The 19,281-nt window shown below is 55.5% G+C and overlaps 1 protein-coding gene and 1 long non-coding RNA gene across 2 annotated transcripts; one reads left to right on the top strand and one right to left on the bottom strand.

Moving 5' to 3' along the window:
- Positions 1 to 2,290: 2,290 nt before the first annotated feature.
- Positions 2,291 to 6,431, bottom strand: LOC128323260 (forkhead box protein H1-like). Its single transcript, XM_053245987.1, has 3 exons — positions 6,126 to 6,431; positions 4,201 to 4,305; positions 2,291 to 3,235 (listed from the first exon to the last, which is right to left on the bottom strand). The coding sequence occupies exons 1-3, from the start codon at positions 6,345 to 6,347 to the stop codon at positions 2,291 to 2,293; spliced, it is 1,272 nt and encodes a 423-aa protein (XP_053101962.1). The 5' UTR covers positions 6,348 to 6,431.
- Positions 6,432 to 6,616: 185 nt separating this feature from the next.
- Positions 6,617 to 8,054, top strand: LOC128324637 (uncharacterized). The gene is made up of 2 exons (XR_008306991.1): positions 6,617 to 6,980; positions 7,360 to 8,054. It is a non-coding gene; the product is annotated as an uncharacterized LOC128324637 (long non-coding RNA).
- The last annotated feature ends 11,227 nt before the right edge of the window (positions 8,055 to 19,281 follow it).

Below are 19,281 nucleotides of genomic sequence, written 5' to 3'. Positions count from 1 at the left end.
TAGGCAATGCAAAGATTTCTCTTAGAAAAATAGACTGTACTCTCTCCAGTTCAGCTGTTACTCCCTGGATCCATAGCGGGACTCCAAAAAGTAGTTGGGCCACTATCTTAGCACGAAATACCTAGAGTGCCATGGGAACAAATTGGCCCCCTTTAGAGTAGTAAAATCGCAAAAAGGCACTGAGAGTATTGCAGGCTTTATGAATTGAAGACAGCCTGTGGGTTTTCCAATTTAGATTATATTGAAATAATATGCCTAAATATTTATAGTTGTAAACCTGCTCAATGTGGTTCTGATTTATTACCCATTTATTATATAATTTCCTGGATTTAGAGAAAACCAGGACCTTTGTTTTTTTTTGTAGTTAACTGTTAGTTTGTTATCATTACAGTAGCCGGCAAAAGCGTGAAACAGTCTTTGCAGACCTAATCTGGACTGAGATAGCACGGCTGCGTCATTGGCATAGAGTAAAATGGGCACTCGTTTGTTAGCCAGCTTCGGGGCATGGGAATCCACACTCTCCAGAAATGGAGCCAAATCATTGATAAAGAGATTAAACAATGTTGGGGCCAAGACGCAGCCCTATCTAACCCCTCGAGTAGAGGGGATAGAAAGCTGCCTGCCTGTGAATGTCCTCATCAGCTGCTGGCTCTAGTGAAGGGCTTGCCTGCAGTATATCTCACCACCATCCCTGTCCATGAAAGGCCCTTGCCCCAAGGAGCTGCCAATTTGCATGTCCACAGTGGGAGGGAAGAGGGGAGCCAGCCGGGAGGGGGCTGGAATGGCTGCATGTGCAGAAGACTCATTAACACACAGGATGCAATTAGGGGCAAAGTTAAACCCCTTTTTGGTGGGCATGTATAGCCCACCACCAGCTCATGAAGCAGGGTGCCATATAAGGGTGAACTGGAAAGGGGGCCTTGCCTTGAGATGCCATCGATGAGCAGCAGATGTCCCCTTGTCCCAAGAGCACCCTCTCCAAAGGGGCTGCAATTGCTGAGGGTCTCTCCACTTTCAAGGGTGCCTTGGGTGATGGCTAGCAGCTGCTGTCGGGACTGCAACACCCACACCCCCAGCCACAGTTTCCTGACACAGGGGATGATGGGGGTTGTAGTCACACCACTGGCAAGCCACCCTCCAGGGCGGCCTCCTGCCAGCATTCTCGACTCCCTCAGCATCAGCAGCGGCTGAGCTGCACAGAGAACTTGGCCACGTCCTAAAGCAGATGTTCTCCAAGGTGGGTGCCCAGAGGCTGGAGTACAACTCCCATCCTCCCTCAGGACTGCGATGGATGGCTGGGGATGAAGGAGCGAGTTGTAGCAGTTCAGCCCCTGGCGATGGTGCTCCCCACTTAGAAGAACATTCCTCTTCCCCCCGCCCATCACTCTAGTGGGAAAGAGGCCGCGACTGATCCTTTCACCTCCTCAGCTGCTGTTCCAAAGAAGCAACCCCAGGAGCAGGCCCTCCCTGCAGGCATGCAGAACACAAGAGGGAGATTCCCATAGCAGCCTCCCGAAGATGGGCCCTCCCCCTCCCCCTCCCGACAGCCCTGTGAGGGAGGCACAGGGCCTGGGCCAAGGACACCCAGTCCACATCGGGGCTGAGCAGGGACTGGGAAAGCAGGCAGCCCTGCCTAGACTCCACCCAGCAAGCTCCCCCCCACACCAGGGGGTCCCCAAGCTTGCTCCCCAGATGTTGGGGGTACAGCTGCCAATGCAGCGAGGAAGTTGTAGGCCAACATCTGGGGGTCCCAGCTGCTGCCTTGCATTTATTTATTTATTTGATTTATATACCACCCTTCCAAAATGGATCAGGGGGGTTTACAATTAAAACAGGCCACTAAAACAATGAAAAGCTAAAACAACTTAAAAACAATATAGCAATTAACAATTTAAAAACATTTTAAAACAACAATTAAACAGTTTACAGTAATTAAAAGCCCCCAAATCGGGTTAAAAGTTTTTTTAAAAAACCCTTCACATTTGCCACCAAATCAAGGGGAGAGCCCAGCGGCTGCCCCTCTGGAGGGCCAGGGGGAACTGCGAGCAGGGCCCCACTCCTGGGAGCAAGAAAGGCTGCATTCATTCGAGAGTGGCGCCTGCAGGGGGCGCCCTTGGGAAGGCCGAGGCTGTGGCGCCACCCCCCCCCCCCCCACTAAATGGAGGAGGCCAGAGTGTCTTCACGGTCGCAGGGACACGTTATCATCATAACACTTTATTCCACACATTGTAAATAGCAAACGCCCGTCCTCGGAGCGAGTGTCTCCCAAGTCTGCGGAGGAGGAAAAGAGTCATTCTGGTCTGAAGAAGGCAGGTAGGCCCCGTTGAGCGGCCTGGGGGGCCGACCCAGCCAGACCCACAGCCGCTGACGCCTCGGCCTGCCACTCCACCATCACGGCCGGCTCCCAGCTGAGGTGGGGCCTCCAGTCTCCCCACAGCACTGGGTAGCAGGGGGCCCAGAAGCTGTGGGGTGCCGAGCAGGGAGCAGTGGGGCCCAAGGGGCACGGCTGAAGGGAGAGGGAGGAGTGGGGCCCTGCCAGAGGGCTCCAACATGCCGGACTGACGGGGGCTGGGGGGCTGTAAGTGCTGCTGCAGGGGAGGCCTGCTGGGGGTGGGAAGGGCAGGGGCAAGGGGGCCAGCCCGTGGGGGGCACAGCTGCTGCCGCTGCCAAAGGGGCTGGGCTGCTGGCCCCAGAGCGCGGGGGGCAGCTGGTGCAGGGGGGCGCGGCGGGGGGAGCTCCAGCAGCAGTGGGGGTGGAGGCACAGGGGGGCGCGGGAGGAGGGGGCAGGGGCTCCGGCCGGTGGGGGGCTCTGGCCGGGGGAAGAAGAAGGACAGCAGCCGCCGGCCCCAGGGCTGCCAGGAGGGGGGCCCCGGTGGCTTGTCAGGGCTGCGGGCGGCGGCGGCGGCGAGGGCAGAGCAGGGCCCCTCTCGGCTTGCGGGGCGGGGCTGGCGTCCTTCGACAGCAGGCTCGCCATGGCGAAGGAGCTCCCCAGGGGCGGTGGGGGGGCCTCCTCCCTGCCTCCAGGAGCAGGGGCCTGGTCCACACCATCCCTGCGGGGGCCCCCCGGGTAGGAGCAGCCCCGGAGCACGTAAGGGGCCAGGTCCTGCGAGAAGGCGGCCTGCCCTCGGCGGGAGAGGGCCGTGTTCTGCAGCTTCAGGGCCTCCGGCGGGATGCGCTCCACATGGACAGTCCAGAAATTCCCCTTGGCTTTGGGCTTGCCCGGATCTTTTAACTCCTGCGGGAGACGCAGAGGGAGGAGGAGGAGGTTAGTACACATTTCACACACACAGCAAGGTTCTCAGACTTGGATCCCCAGAGATGGTTGCTCTTCAGCTCCCTGAGGCCGTTGCGGCACGGGATGATGGGAGCTGTAGTCCTGCTGCTCAAGGGCTCCCCAGAGAGCATCTGGCTGTCCACGGTGGGGAACAGGGTGCTGGTCTAGATGGACTCCAGCCGATCTCGCAAAGAGGTCCGCTAGAACTAACCCTGTCTGTTCCCCGGGGCTAACTTCTTCATAAAGACAGCCATGTCTAAAGCCACCAAGGAGAGACTTCAAGTTTCCCAAGGCAGAAAGCTACAAAGGCAACAGATCTCTAAGGCTTCCTTGCTCGGTATTGGATCCCTCAAAGGCCAACTAGTTCAGCCCCCGCTTTCTACAGCGGTCAGCCACGGCTTCCGAGAAGCAGGGCAGGAAGGCAGTATCCAACCCCTGGCCTCTGCACCAGGTCCCAAAGGTAGACTGCCTCTGAACCGGGAGGGTCCATTAAGGAGTACAGCTGTCAGATGCTTCCACCGGGCCTTCATTCCACACCCTGGGAAAGGGCTTCCTGTGGGGAGGAAACTGACAGTACCTCCAGCCCCTTTCCTGCCAAATCTCAGCCACTCCCCTCCCCCAAGCTCTGTCCAAGAAACCCCGAACCCTCCCAAGCGCAATGCCGTTTGCAGCTGGGAGTGGGGGCCCGACCTATCCAAGTCCCAGGAGGAAAGTCCTTAGCCGACCCGCCCAGTTAAGAGAGCAACTAGCAACTGAGACCCAGTCCTGGGGGGCGGGGAAGAGGGTCCCCACCGCCCCTCCCAGTTGGAAGAGACCTTTGGCGTCTGGAAGCCTGCCTCGTGGTCCCTGCCACCGAGGTGTGGGCCGGCCAGCTCCAGAAGTGGGGGCCTGCAGGGAAAAGACTGGCGCCCGGCCCCCTCGCTTACCAGGGCGAAGCATCTGTTGGCGGAGAGGTTGTGGCGGATGGAGTCCTTCCAGCCCTGGTAGTCCTCTTGGAAGAAGGGGAAGCGGGTGCGGATCTCCTCGAGGATCTGAAAGGAGGGCAGGGCGGCTTCAGCTGGGGAGGCCAAGGGACACCCCCGGGACAGCCCCGCCCCAGCCCGCCTTGCGCAGAGGCGAAGCCAGAAGAGCGCAGAAGCCAGGCAGGCGGCATTCAGACGCATCCCAGCCGAATCAGACACGCGAGCGCGACACCGAGCCGGCCCCGGGAAGACTCGTGTCCAATTGTTGGGGGCGGGGGGGGGGCGCACACGAGAGCTGCAGAAAGAGGCACGTCCCCACACATGCCCTGTCGCCCCGCCCTCCATAGAGAGAAACCCCGCGGGCGGCCACCTGGCAGAGATGGCCAGGTGCCCGACGGCCGCTGGAGCGCCCCTGCCCCGCTTGGGAGCGAGGAGAAACGGGGCTGCAAAGAGGCCCCTGGAGGTGGCTAGGGGGAGAGCGAAGGGGCCTCGTCGTCCCCCCGCCCGCGTGCCCGGAGAAGCAGGGGGCGCGCGCTGGCCGCACCTGCCGCCGGGAGGCCCCGCAAGCCTCGGCTGCCCAGGCCCGCCCCGCCACCGCGCGCTCTCGGCAAAGGCCAGTCCCGCCGCTGCGCAGCGCTCCACTCGGCCGCCCGGGCTGAGCCTCGGGGAGTGAGCGTGCACGCGCGGCGGCCGGCAGCCTCCCGTCCGACCCAGCCCGCCCCCGCGAGCCCAACTCCCTCCCTCCGGCCCTGGAGGAGGATTGGGCTGCTGCTGGCCGAGGCGAGGTGGAGTGGGGCCTCCCGGAGCCGGGAGCTGGGTAGGCCAGCCACGGGGGCCACGTCGGAAGAAAGCGCTGAGGAGGAGGAGGAGGCCCGCCCCGCCCTTCCTCCTCCCGCTCCTCCAAGGACCCCGAGCGCGGCGCCTCCTTTCTCCCCGCGGCGAGTTAGGCGAGAGCGGGCCGGGCGCGCCCCTCTCCCCGCGGCCCTTCGAAGGCAAGGAAGACCAGTGGGAGAGGCCCGGTTGCGGGGCGGGCTCCTTGGAAGCCACCCGCTCCGTTATAGCTACACGCCTGGTTTCCCCTCCTCACGACCGCACTCTGAGGTGGGTTAGGCGGAGAGCTCGTTGGCCCAGCGCAACACCTGCTTGCTAAGTCGTGCGCGAATGAGGCAGCAGAGGAGGGGGCCTTGTTTCGCTTTGAAGCAAGACTCGTGGGGCAAACCCAGTGGCAGGGAGTTCCCGGTACGCACCGAAACAGGCGGATGGAATGGGCTGGCAGGAGAAAGGCCCACTAGTTTCTTCAGCGACAGGCGCCCTTCCAGCCAAGGGCCGGGCTGCTCGCACCCCGCCCGCGCCCCCATTCCTTCAGTGTTCTAAGAAGCCGTCTTATTTATTAGGCATGGTCTATTTTACTCTGAAAAGCGCTTTGAGGACTTTGATGGAGGAGCGGGACCCAAATCTCCCGGGTCGTCTAGTAAGAATCCGACACGCCACGGCGGGAGCCCGACTTCTTCACGCCCCCGCCCAAGAGGCTCGCTCTGCGCGGCGAGACCTCGACAAGAAGCCAGGCTGCTCGCCAAGGCCCAGGAGCCGGCCGGGCAGGGCAAAGCAGGGCCAGCCTGGTCCCCCGGGAGCGGCTCCTCTCCGTCACCTGCCGCCCCTCGGAGCCCTCTGGCCACTGTGGCCCGTCCCTTGGGCGGCCCTGCCGGCGCGGGGCAGGCAGGCATTCAGCCGGTCAAGCCGCCCCGGCTCTCCCTGCGGGGAAGCTCCCAAGGGCGGGCCTGGGAAGTTTCCTGGCGGCGCGGCTTCCTCGCAGGCAGGCCGGCCGGAGAACTGCCCCGCCTGCTGCCCAGCCGGCCTCCCCCGGGCCAGGGTGGGGCTCGGGGGCTCACCTGCGACAGCTTCAGCCTCTTCTCCGGGGAGTTCTGGATGACCAGCGCGATCATGGCCAGGTAGCTGTAGGGCGGCTTGGCGTGCCGGCGGTAGCGCTTCTTGCGCTGCTGCGCCTGGCGGATGCCCGCGGGGCCCGGAGACGCCGCCGGCGGCGGCGGCTGCTGCTTTGCGGCCTGCTGCTGGCCCCCCGCTCCCTCGGTCTTGCCCCCCGCTCCAGCCATTCTTGGTGTGGGTGGCGCTGGCGATGGGACTAGCCGGGACGCTGCGCTGCTGCTGCCTGGACGGGACGGACGCTGCCTCCTTTTCTTATGCTGATGGTGTGGCGCAGACCTTTGGGCACCAGGCGGGCCATTTATCCCCGGGGGGCTAATCACGGCGGGGCGGGGCGGGGCGGGGCTGCCCGCCACTGGAGCAGGCCCCCCAAAGCATCGCAACCAATACCTCGGCCAGGAGCCAGAGACGGACGCCCCCCCCCACCCCCGGAGGTGGGCCACGGGCAGGGCAGGTCACGGGGCCATCGGAAGGAAGCGAGCTTTCCGTGCGCGCCCCCGGCTGCAGACTCCGTAGAGGCCGCAGGGAGGGGTGAAGAGGGCCGGCCGGCACGGGGAGGCTGCCTCGCTTCACTCTTCTCCTGGCCATTCGCCTCTTGCGCCCGCTCACACGACACACCTTTCCAGGACACGGGGGAGGGGCTCAAGGGCAGCAATCTTCTCCTGCGACTGCCCTTCGAAACAATGCCACGCTCACACTTTCTGCCTGGTTGTTCGTTCCTTGTTGCACGTCAGAAACGAGCAGCACAGCCGGTGGGGGCCCCCTGGGAGGGCTTGAATGGAGGTAGCAACCCTGTGAGGCAGGTCAGTATCCCCCCCCCCATTCTAGATGGAAGGGAGGACACAGAGGCTGAGAGGCCTGCCTAAGTCCCCGTTGGGAGGTTGGGAAGAGGCTTGAACGGGGGCTGCTGCAGTGACAGGCAGGGACTCAACAGGTTTTGGCTTTCTCGGCACAGAGCCACAACTGTATCTGCCGGATCCCTGGCTGTGTGCACAACAGCACAAGGTGTGCCATTTGCCTGTCGTGTCAAATGCACAGGAGCTGCCGAACAAGGCGGCCAGCCGGGAAGGAACCTCCCTTGGTCCAGAAACCTCAGTTCTCTCTCCTGCTTGGCTCTGGTGCTCCTCAGTGAATCTACCGTGATTTTTTTTAAAAAAAAATACTTCCCGTTTTCCACGACAGAACTTCCCATCCAAGACAGATGGAAGAGAACATCCCATTTGGACCTTTTTTAAGATGAAAAAGAAACTGCACAAGTGGCAAGACTTTCAATCAACAAAGGGAGGCATACTGGGGGGGGGTAGGAAAAAAAGAAAGGACAGGAGGGGTTTACCCCCAACACATAATGGACTCTGCTGCGAGATGCATAGAAGGGAGTTTTTGTTCATCACTTTGGTGAAAATTACCTCGCTTCTGGTGTATGTTCAGCTTTGTCAAACCATTGTTTTAACCATTGTTGTGAGTACTTTTGGGATTCGCCCCTATCCTTGGTAGCACACCTTCAGTTTTGCAATGACAGCTGATGATTTTCAGCTGGTACATAAGCTGGGTTTGAGAAGTTTGGTGTATGAATAAGCTTTGTACCTGCTTGTTCAAGAGTACGTTCTAGAAGCAACTGGAGAGGGTGCATAAAAGTGAATATTACACAAGCCGTAGGCTTGGCTTGTTATAATACAGTTGTTGTTGTTCTTAGAAGGTGCTCTCATGTTGTTCTGAATTGTTTATATTTATTACCAGTTGAGTATTTGTGATGTTCAGAAACCTTTCTACCTTTGGGAACGAATGGTATAGGGGTATCTTTTCATTACATCCTCTCACAATATAAACACTTTGTGTATTGTAAGTTCTGAATAAACTTTCTGTTTGGTTTATTACTATGATGATGTTTGTTTCTTTTTAGACTTTGAGCCCTTTGGGGACAGGGGTCCATCTTACTTATTTATCTCTGTAACCCGCCCTGAGCCATTTTGGGACGGGCGGTCTTGAAATTGAATGAATGAATGAATAAAAGGTGCACCACAGGCTCTCCGTCTCAGGCAGAGAAAACAGAAGACCTACCAGCCCATGCTAGCTCTGGACAGTCACCCGCCAGGTGAAGAGTCCCTTCTTCCCACTAGAGCCAGATGCAGGGATGGCCAAGCTGAGACTTGCCACATGTTGACTACAACTCCCATCATCCACATTGTGGCAGGGGATGATGGGAGTTCTAGGTGCAATCCTCAGGCTAGCCTCCCCCCCCCACCGCACTACAGAACGAACTAGGCACTACCTGCCAGATGGCTCGAGGGCAGGACTATGCTAGGGAAACAAGGTCGCAAACCCACCCCTGCTTCCCCCAGCCCAGAGATTCCTGTGATGGGCTTCTTCTGCTTCCCAGGAGGCCTCTGCTGAAGGAGCCAGAGGAGGCTCTAGGTGGGACTCTGCAATGAGAGTGCTTGCCTGGCTCCAGAGCCCATTATTGGGTGCACCTGTTGAAGCGGGGGCTGCAATGAAAGGACCCCCCTGGAGAGCAGCCACCTGAAGCATGCAGTGCCAGGCTGAAAGAGCTCCATCCACACCGGATTCCTATTGTAGCTATTGCATTGTCAGATCCTTGGAGGAGGGGGAAGCAGGGTACAGATGTGTGGAATCCATGCTGACTCCCTGCCGGCTGTAGCTGTCTTCTTCGGAGCAAAGGGGGAAAGAGACCCTGCAGAAGAGCCCCTCCCCACGTCCTTCTCCTCCAGGCCCTTCCCAGCTGAGAGGAGTCCTAACTGGGTAGGGGGTGGGGTGGGGAGCACAGCTGCCTCTCCTTTCAAAGCTCTGTTTGCCCCTCCCTCCCTTCCATCTCCCATCCCACTCAGGACTGCTCTGCTGCCTGCAGGCAGCCATGCACCAGGTAGAGCCCAGCCTGCGCTGGGGCCAGGCAGAGTGGCCGAGAGAGGAGCAGGAATCGGAGCTCTGGGCAGGAGGAGCCCTGGTACCTCCCTTGGCCCCCCACTCTGGCTCCTTAGGAGGAACCACTCCTGGTTCTCGGCCTTGGGTGCCGCCCGGTTGCCCTTGGACTACAATTCCCAGCATCCTCAGTCACAGTGGCCAAAGGTCATCCTTTGAGGACTCCTGCCTGCATGGTGGGACCTGTAGCTCCAAAGACCATGTTCCCTGCACCTCTCACCATTAGACATGGCAAAATTGAGTCCTAATTCTCGCCTCGCAATGCGGAAACCACACACCGATGACCACAGAGTGGAGAGTTTACATAAAGCATATAATTGCAAACATAACAGCTAAATGCTCTTAAAAGTCAAGGGCAGTCCCCTTCCAATTAGATACCAAGCATGAAAGCTCTGCTGGAACATAGGATCAGAGGAAGCTGCCATAGACTGAGTCAGACCCTTGGTCCAGCTAGCTCAGTATTGTCTGGTAGGGTGCTGAGAGATTGCTCGGAACAACTGGCAGAAGTTTTTACGAAGATTTTCAATCGCTCTCTGGCCCAAGCCACTGTTCCATCTTGTCTGAAATCCTCTACTATCGTACCTCTGCCAAAAAAATCTAATATAGATAGCCTGAATGACTTTCGACCTGTGGCGCTTACACCCATCATAATGAAATGCTTTGAGAAATTGGTGCGGAATCGTATTATGGCTTGTTTGCCAGATGGATTTGATTCTTATCAATTTGCATATAAGAAGAAGAGATCCACGGAGGACGCTGTGGCTATGGCCTTACACACTGTCCTGACCCATTTGGAGAAACAAGGGAATTATGCAAGACTGCTTTTTGTAGACTTTAGCTCTGCATTTAATACTATTCTCCCGTATAGATTGGTGCCAAAATTATTGGACCTGGGGCTTCCACCGTGCTTATGCAGGTGGATACTGAATTTTCTATCAGATCGTTCTCAACGGGTCAGGATGGGCTCTCATGTCTCAACGGATCTCAGTATAAATACAGGGACGCCACAGGGGTGCGTGTTGAGTCCACTTTTGTACATGCTTTACACATACGATTGTGTTCCCAATTACCTCAGCAATAGGATTATTAAGTTTGCAGACGACACAACTGTGGTTGGTCTGATTACTGCTGGAGAAGGGGAGTCGGCCTATAGGAAGGAGGTGGAGAGGCTGACAGAGTGGTGTGGGGAGAATAACTTATTCCTCAATTTAAAGAAAACAAAGGAGATCATTGTGGATTTCAGGAAATGCAAATTGGATTTCCAGCCACTCATTATTGAAGGGATTTGTGTGGAACGGGTTTTGGTGTTTAGATTTCTGGGAATGGAGTTGCGAGATGACCTGACATGGGGAGCAAACACCAAAGATCTGGTGAAGAGAGCACAGCAGAGATTATACTTCTTGAGAGTTCTCCAGAGGCCTAATCTCTCAAGTAATCTATTGTTGGTGTTTTATCGCAGTGCTATAGAGAGTGTGTTGACTTATGGGATCTGTGTGTGGTTTGGGAGTTGTACAGCCAGAGAAAGAACACTGCTGTCCAAGGTTGTTAAGACTGCGGAGAAAATAATTGGGTGTACTCTTCCTACCTTAGATCAAATCTATGCCACTAGGTGTTATAATAAAGCTGCAGAGATAGCGCAGGATCCCACGCACCCTGGAAATGATCTCTTTCAGCTTCTGCCTTCGAGAAGGAGGTATAGGGTCTTAAAGACCAGGACCAGCTGCTTGAGAAGTAGCTTCTACCCAAAAGCGGTCTCAGCTTTGAACGCAGCAAAACACAGCTTCTGAGGGTTTTTTTGTATTTAGTTTTTAGAGTTTTTTTAGTGGGTTTTTAGTGGGTTGATGGGAGGGGGTCATATGGGTATATGTTTAGATTATTCTTGTTAGGTCCTGTAGTAGTGGTTGTAGATTCTTTTCAATCTCGTTGTTCTGCACAGGCCAATGACAATAAAGATCTATCTATCTATCTATCTGTCTGTCTGTCTGTCTGTCTGTCTACCCAGACTGGCAGCGGCTTCTCCAGGGTTCCAGGCAGGAGTCGCTCCCAGCCCCATCTGGGAGATGCTGCCAGGATGGGAACTTGTTTCCTTCTGCCTACAAACTAGCACAGAAGGAGACACCCTGATCTACACCACCCAGTGATGTCTGGGCCCTGCGTTACAGAGTTAGTCTTAGCATTGAGGGGGGGCATATATCTCAGTGGCAGAGCCTCTGCTTGGCATGCAGAAGGTGGCCCCAGGTTCCATCCCTGGCGGCAGCATCTCCAGGGAGGGCTGAGAAGCACTCTTGCCTGAAACCTTGGAGGGGGCTGCTGCTGCCAGTCAGTGCATGCAATACTGAGCTCGATCGGCCAAGAGTCTGACTCGGTAGGCGGCAGCTTCCTAGGTTGCCATGAAGAAGAGTTCCTGACCAGCTCTGTTCTCTTGCCATTTTCCCATCTCCAGCCAGTGGTGGCACCAGAAAATGAAACTGGGGTGGGGGGTGCACAGGCTAAATGCATTTTAATGGGTGGGCGAGCTGGGTCCCACATGTTAGGTTTCTGAAACAGAAGCGGGGCAAGCCATTTGTCTGAGGAGGCACATCCCGCCCCCCCCCCCCGAGCTGCCCTTGTCTCCAGCACCACAGCCAGGATGCAGGGGTGGGGGGTGGGGGTGGGGGGCTTGGGGATGTGCCCAGTTTTGTTTCTTGGGCTCAGGTTCCAGTCTGACCTGCCCACTAGGCAGATGGAGGCAGCAGTCACCCTGGGGCATGTGGGGGCACCACCATGCCCAAATCATTACAGACACTGGTGCAGGCGCCTTGCCACCCCGAGCGGCAGCAATTCCACTGGCCCCTTGCCCGAGTTTGGGGGGGGGTCCCTCTGGCCTGCTTGCAAGGGGGCAGGTGGCCACCTCCCAGCCTAACCCTTGGCAGCACAGGCCACGGCTGCTTCTCCATCTCCAACCAGAGGCCTCTCCCTCCCTCCCTCCCATTCCATCTCCTTCCCTCCAAGCAGGGGCAGGAAGGAGGAGAAGCCTCCAGTTGCGCCACTCACTGCCACCACCTCTGGTGGCAGCAGCAGCCAGAAGAAGCCCAAGGAGGCCGCTTCACACGGCTTCCCATCACCAAGCCACAGTTTTCTCTTCCTTCGCTTCCACGGGTCTCATGAGAACATCCGATCAGCCCTGCAGGATCCGGCCCAAGGAAGCCCATCTAGTCCAGCATCCTCTGGTTTCCCACACTGGCCCACCAGATGCCTCCAAGAAGCCCACGGGCCTGGCCTTTCGCCTGCTGTTGCCAGAGGAGCCCCTAGGTAATTTTGGAGCCTGGACCTAAAGGCCTTTGGAGCCCCCACCCACCCACCCCTCTCCTGCAAATTAAGCATTAAATGGACCGGAAGGCCAGGGGTAAGAGCACCTCTGGCTGTTGCCAGGGATTGAACCTTTGCTACAACTGGGAGGCAGAGGTGGTGGGTAGCCACTGGACTAGTAGCCATTGACCTGTGCTCCGGGAATCGATCGAAACCCCACTTAAAGCCCTCCAGATGAGACAGTGGCCACCCGATGGGCCATTGGCACAGACGGGCAGCAAGGGGGGAGAGGTCTCCTTTGGCCCCCACCAGGCTACCAGGCAACCTTCTGCCGGGCACTCCAAGGTCGGGCTCTTGGCTGAGGGTCCACCTACTTCTGATGTGGATTCCGTGTGTATTGACTCCCCAGAGCTGCCTTGAGGGCCAGGCAAGCAGGGCTGGCTCTTGTTGCTGGCATTGGAACCAACCGGCCCAGCCAGCACCCCAGCCGGGCTCGCTCCCAGATCACCACCATGACTCTTCCCCTTCTACCTGCTTGGGAGGCCACTTTCTGCCTGGCCCACCTGGGGACTGATGGCCTGAGAGCTTTGCTGGCCTGTCCTGCCCTTTCAAGTGCAGCCCCTTTGGAGTGGGTGCTCTTGGGACAAGGGGACTGCTGCTCGTGGATGGCATCTCAAGGCAAGGCCCCCTTTCCAGTTCGCCCTTATATGGCACCCTGCTTCATGAGTTGGTGGTGGGCTTTACATGCCCACCAAAGAGGGGTTTAACTTCGCCACTAATTGCATCCTGTGTGCTAATGAGTCTTCTGCACATGCAGTCATTCCAGCCCCCTCCCGGCTGGCTCCCCTCTTCCCTCCCACTGCAGACATGCAAATTGCCAGCTCCTTGGGGCAAGGGCCTTTCATGGACACTGATGGTGGTGAGATAGACAGCAGGCAAGCCCTTCACTAGAGCCAGCAGCTGAAGAGGACATTCCCTGCCAGGTCCCACGGGATGCTCCTAGCAATGAACCCTCCCTGACTCATCCCTGCCTGCTATCAAGGGCCATTAGCCAGACAATCATTAGCCTTGGCCGCCCTGTGGCAAAGCCATCCTGAGTGCTTGGCCTAATTCCTCTGCACAACAAAGGGGGAGCCTGCACTGGAGCCCCGCCTTCCCTGCTGGTGCCTCTGCTCAGCTGACTGGCTCCTGCTCTGCCTGGGGGGCCAGAAGTCCCCTGATGGGCCTTTCCCCTCTCTCAGGAAGCAGCACCTCTCAGCAGACAGGCCTTTCACACAGGGAGGGGGTCTTCTGACCCTTATCAGGATCCCCCCTCCCCATCAGGAGCTCCCCACCCCCAGCCATCAAACTCCTTCCCTCCCGGGAACTATCTGGCCCCAGGTGTGCTCCCGGAAGGTACACCTGCAAGACCAATGGACTAGGACAGCACAAGGGCCCTGGGCTTTTTTCAGGGTGCCAGGGAAGGAGCACCTGAGCCCAAGAGGGCTGTGTGCCCCTGGCCAGAAATCCTGGGGCGCAAGGTTGCCATCCTGCCCTGCGGCACAGCCTCTTTGGGTGCCCTTTGGTGCCGGCCAGGAGACGGAGCCAGCAAGCCCAGCCATGGAGCTCCCTTGCAGGGAAGCTAGCCCCACCCCCCACCCTGGTCTCCTTCTGCCTTGCCCCTCCCAGGAGCACCCATTAATATAATCAAATAAATGTATAAATCAGACAGATAGATCTGAATTGCACTTCCAGTGACTTGTTTGCACAGTGATGTGGGTCAAAAGAAGAGCCCTGCTGGATCAGGCCCAGGGAGGCCCATCTAGTCCAGCCTCCTGTTTCCCCCAGTGGCCCACCAGATGCCTCTGAGAAGCCCACAGGCAAGAGGTCTGTGCCTGCCCCCTCTCCTGCTGCTGTGGCTCTCCTGCAACTGGGATGGAGAGGTGTCTTGCCACCGGACTAGTAGGACGGACCTGTTCTCCATGAATGTATCTAAACCCATCTTAAAGCCAGCCAGGTTGTTGGTTGTCACATCTTGTGGCAGAGAATTCCATAGCTTGATTATGCCCTGTGTTAAAAAGTACTACAGGCAGGAGTTGAGGGCATTATAATATTAGCAGTTTTACTTTCAATCCCCTTCCTAATGATCCCTTGCTGGGAATTGGCTTTTTTCACAGCTGCTGCTGCACATTGTCCCTTTCAAGGAGCTGTCCACCAGGACCCCACCATCCGATCCGTCTCCTCTCCTGGTCAGTCAAGGACTTCACATTTGAGTTCATTCACTGCTCTTGGGTGGATGCTATATGGCTCTGGCGATTTGCTAATGTTTAGTTTTTCAAGACAGTTTAGATTTAGAACATCCTCTCCTCAGCTCAAATTGGCCCAGTTCTTCAGCCTCCAAGCCCGAGAAGCTCAGTTCTGGAGTAGGGATATGGTCAGCATCCTCTTCTGTGAAGTCAGATGCAAATAACTCATTCCGCTTCTCTGCAATCTCCTTCTCCTCCTTAATCCCCTTCACTCCCTCATTATCTAATGGCCCTCCAAAGGCCTTCCAGGCAAGTTTTCTGATATATTTATAAAGGAGTGTTTGTTATTCCTCTTGACACTTCTAGCTATATGTTCATCAGATTCTTTTTGCATCCTATTTTGACTCCTTGCATTTCTTTTTCACCATCTAAATGTGAATTTACCCAGTGTATGTGTGGATAATTGAAGTAACCTCTTACTACCATTTTAAAGCCCCTCTTATTTTATTTATTTATTTTATATTTATATCCCGCTCTTCTGCTGAGGAACTCAGGGCATTGTACATGCTTGTTTTTATCCTCACAACAACCGGAGAGAGAAGTGACTGGCCCAGAGTCACCCAGTGAGTTTCATGGCTGAATGGAGATTGGAACTCGGGTCTCCCCGGTCCTAGTCCACTTGGCTCTGCTGGCTCTCCGTTTGTGTGCAGGCTTCACGCCACACACTGCAGACATTTCAGCAGTTTGTACACTCAAGGCCATCAAGCCCTCATCCAAGAGCAGCGGGAACGGATGCTCTGCAAGGCCTGCAGATTGGGCTCGAGGGCCTCCAATGGCTGGTCTTTAGATTAAGCTAACGGGGCCTTAATCTGATTGTGGGGCTGCCCTCGGGCCAGGAAGTCAGAAATGACCACAACAGGGAAAGTAAGGCAAAAAGGGCTGAATGTTTGCAGGCTGGAAAGTGAAAAAACTGCATGTACATTCTTAAATATATTGGTTTGCCTTGATAAAGAGGCAGAATGTATGGCTCTCACTTGGAATCCAAAGTCTGAAAATGTTGCCATAGTTCAGCTGTAAACCACCCAGAGACAAAAGTTTGGGGCGGGGTACAATTTGATGAACTCCTTGCTTTCTATTATGGGAAGGAGACTTTATCATATACACCCCTACTGGTTGTGTGGAGTATCACCCAACCTCAAAGAAAGTGGAGCAGTGCGAGCGCGGTGCAAGAGGAAACACTCCACGGAGTGGGTCATATGCACATTCAAGACTGAGAGTTGCGGCTTACTTTTCTATATATGCCGAGTGATTTCTGCATAATTGTGTGTGTGAGAGAGGGGGAGAGAGAGGCACCTATTCAGCAGAGTGAATTCTGGGGATTGTGGAAGGAAGCATTGTTAAAAGTGAGGAGCTGAACCGAGAGTGTTGAGCAAATGTATTACGTAGAGAGAGAGATTCTGTCAGAAGAAAATATCAATGAGCAAAGAAAATGTCTAGGCAATCCCTTAAATCCATGTCACATTTCATTTTTAACATTAGTTATAGAAATCTGTCTGTTAGTATTGTCAAGGTAAATGTTTTTGTTTTTTTTTTGCTTTGAAATCAGCTTAGCTGTGGAGTATAAAAATGCTTCCCCAAGAAAATTGCCCTTTTTAAAATAGGGGTCTAAATGGAATTGGCTTTCTCATGTCACAGCAGGACTGTACAATTCAGCCTGCCAGCTGCTGCTGGACAACCACTCCCACCCCCAGCCAGAGTTGGGGATGATGGGAGTTGTAGTCCAACATATTCAGGAGCTCTGAAGTTGTGCAGCCCTGCTTAATACAATGCTTTGGGCAGAGCAGACAGAACAGACAGACCACAAACTGCCTCTGGACCCCTTACCCAACCAGGTTGGGTGGAGCATGGGGGAGGGTGCTGCTTCTTACCCCGATCTCCTGCAGTAGATGCCTTGTGATGGGAGGGCTGCCTGCCAGCTCAGCAGTGGCTCCTTACAAGTTACCTTTGGCCTGAGCCATACTTTTAAGCACCGGAAGCCGCACTAGTGGGGCAGAATGCTGTGTTGAAGAGAGCAATGCACTCCTCCATTGGAAAGTGAGAGTCATTCCGAGGGCTCTGCCATGGTGCAGTCAGAGTGGGGTGTCCTGTGGGGTGAGACCTGATTTCCCAGGTGAAGGGCACATGCCAGGTTCTTCCGTGTGGAGAGCGGGTTTCTCCTCAGCCGAGGAGTTGCTTTGAAGAGAGAGTGCAGGATGAGGGCAGTGACATGAGAGTTCTGCCTCCCCCCAAAAAAACACACAGATCTCTAGGAGGACCCTCATGTTTGGGGAAAATCTTTTCTCCCTGTATTTGTTTTAGCGTAGGGTGGTGAAAAAAAGCTGCTAAACTCTCCCATCACGTCCAGATGTGGTGATGTTCTTATTTACTAAGGCACTTGTTCTGATCCTCTCAGAGGAGTTTGTGCCATCAAAAGAGTATTCTGGCATACAGGGACATCTCTTTAGTTTAAGAGGTGTCCCTGCATGCCAGAATACTCTTCCGTTGGCACAAACTCTCCTGCCAACATGAAAACAGAGTGACATCCACAGATGTGACCATTCTGCTATCTGTTGTTGCAAATGTATATTTAAAGTGGTAGCTCTCTAAATGCAGTCCTCTTTGGGGAGGGGGCAGAGCATAAGGTGTGTGGGCCTAAGCCAGGGGTCCCCAACCTTTGGTGCCCCAGATGTTGCTGAACTACAACTCCTATCATCCCCAGCTAAAATGTATTGTGACGGGGATGATGGGAGTTGTGGTTCAGCAACATCTGGAGTGTCAAAGGTTGGGAGCCCCTGGCCGAAGCAATTGAGCACCAGCAGAACCCCAAAGTGTATAGCCTGTCTTCATTTAGGATTCTACTCGGTGGTCATAATCCAGCACAGGCACAGGAGCCTCCTTAAGGCCACAAGGGCATCTGTTGGATCGTGGCCTTTTATTTCTATTGACATCCATCAACTACTGGAATTTTGAGAGGACAACCTTTGAGGCAACATGCAATTCTGTCAGTGAGTTTTGTTGATAGGGAGACATGTATCAAGTTTATTTTCATTTCTCTCTGATTTTTTTGTATTTAAGGTATTTGAGGTATTGAAGGGCAAAGTGTTATGAGGTCACAAAGCCAGCCCCACCGTGTATGTCAGAAAGAGCTTTTTAAAAAAGAAAGATATAAGCTGAATTGGATCACACTATGGTCACTGTTCCCTAATAGTTCTACAACTCTCACACTTGGCACCACTCAGGATTAAGTCCAAGGTCACCTTTGTCCCTTCTGGTTGGTTTCTGGAGAGGGTGGAGAGAGAGAGATTCTTCTCCCTCTCCCACAACACTAGACCCAGGGGTTATCCCCTGAAACTGATGGCCAGGAAATTTAGAACCAACAAAAGGAAGCACTTCTTGACACAACCACCTGCTCAAACCCAGCTTACGTACCACCTGAAAATCATCAGCTGTCATTGCAAAACTGAAGGTGTGCTACCAAGGATAGGGGCGAATCCCAAAAGTACTTACAACAATGGTTAAAACAATGATTTGACAAAGCTGAACATATGCCAGAAGCGAAGTAATTTTCACCAAAGTGATGAACAAAAACTCCCTTCCGTGCATCTCGCAGCAGAGTCCATTATGTGTTGGGGGGAAACCCCTCCTGTCCTTTTTTCTCTAAACTGCCCCCCCCCCAGTATGCCTCCCTTTGTTGATTGAAAGTCTTGCCACTTGTGCAGTTTCTTTTTCATCTTAAAAAAGGTCCAAATGGGATGTTCTCTTCCATCTGTCTTGGATGGGAAGTCCTGTCGTGGAAAACGGGAAGTATTTTTTTTTTAATATCACGGTAGATTCATTGAGGAGCACCAGAGCCAAGCAGGAGAGAGAACTGAGGTTTCTGGACCAAGGGAGGTTCCTTCCGGGCTGGCCGCCTTGTTCGGCAGCTCCTGTGCGTTTGACAGGACAGGCAAAAGGCACACCTTGTGCTGTTGTGCACACAGTCAGGGATCGTGCAGATACAGTTGTGGCTCTGTGCCGAGAAAGCCAAAAGCTGTTGAGTCCCTGCCTGTCACTGCAGCAGCCCCCGTTCAAGCCTCTTCCCAACCTCCCAACGGGGTCTTAGGCAGGCCTCTCAGCCTCTGTGTCCTCCCTTCCATCTAGAATGGGGGGGGGGATACTGACCTGCCTCACAGGGTTGTTGTAACCCAGACATTTGCCCACACCGCCAGGGCCCCGCCCGTCACACCACCTCCCTCCATTCAAGCCCTCCCAGGAGTCCCCCACCGGCTGTGCTGTTTGTTTCTGACGTGCAACAAGGAACGAACAACCAGACATTAAGTGTGAGCGTGGCATTGTTTCGAAGGGCAGTTGCACAGGAGAAGATTGCTGCCCTTGAGCCCCTCCCCCGTGTCCTGGAAAGGTGTGTCGTGTGAGCGGGCGCAGGAGGTGAATGGCCAGGAGAAGAGTGAAGCGAGGCAGCCCGCCCCCCCATGCCGGCCGGCCCTCCTCATCCCTCCCTGCGGCCTCCACGGAGTCTGCTGCCGGGGGCGCGCACGGAAAGCTCGCTTCCTTCCGATGGCCCCGTGGCCTGCCCTGCCCGTAGCCCAGCTCCGGGGGCGGGGGCGTCAGTCTCTGGCTC

Source organism: Hemicordylus capensis, chromosome 4 (genome assembly GCF_027244095.1).
Source record: "Hemicordylus capensis ecotype Gifberg chromosome 4, rHemCap1.1.pri, whole genome shotgun sequence".
Lineage (NCBI taxonomy): Eukaryota > Metazoa > Chordata > Lepidosauria > Squamata > Cordylidae > Hemicordylus > Hemicordylus capensis.
This window is presented reverse-complemented; position numbering and strand designations above follow the sequence as displayed.

Bases quoted from the DNA above. Each gene is read 5' to 3' on its own strand.
- LOC128323260 (XM_053245987.1), bottom strand. From the start codon at position 6,347: ATGGCTGGAGCGGGGGGCAAGACCGAGGGAGCGGGGGGCCAGCAGCAG. The intron at 4,306-6,125 runs GTGAGCCCCCGA...CCCTCCTTTCAG, and splicing joins AGAGGCTGAAGCTGTCGCAG to ATCCTCGAGGAGATCCGCAC. The intron at 3,236-4,200 runs GTAAGCGAGGGG...CGTCTCCCGCAG, and splicing joins CCAACAGATGCTTCGCCCTG to GAGTTAAAAGATCCGGGCAA.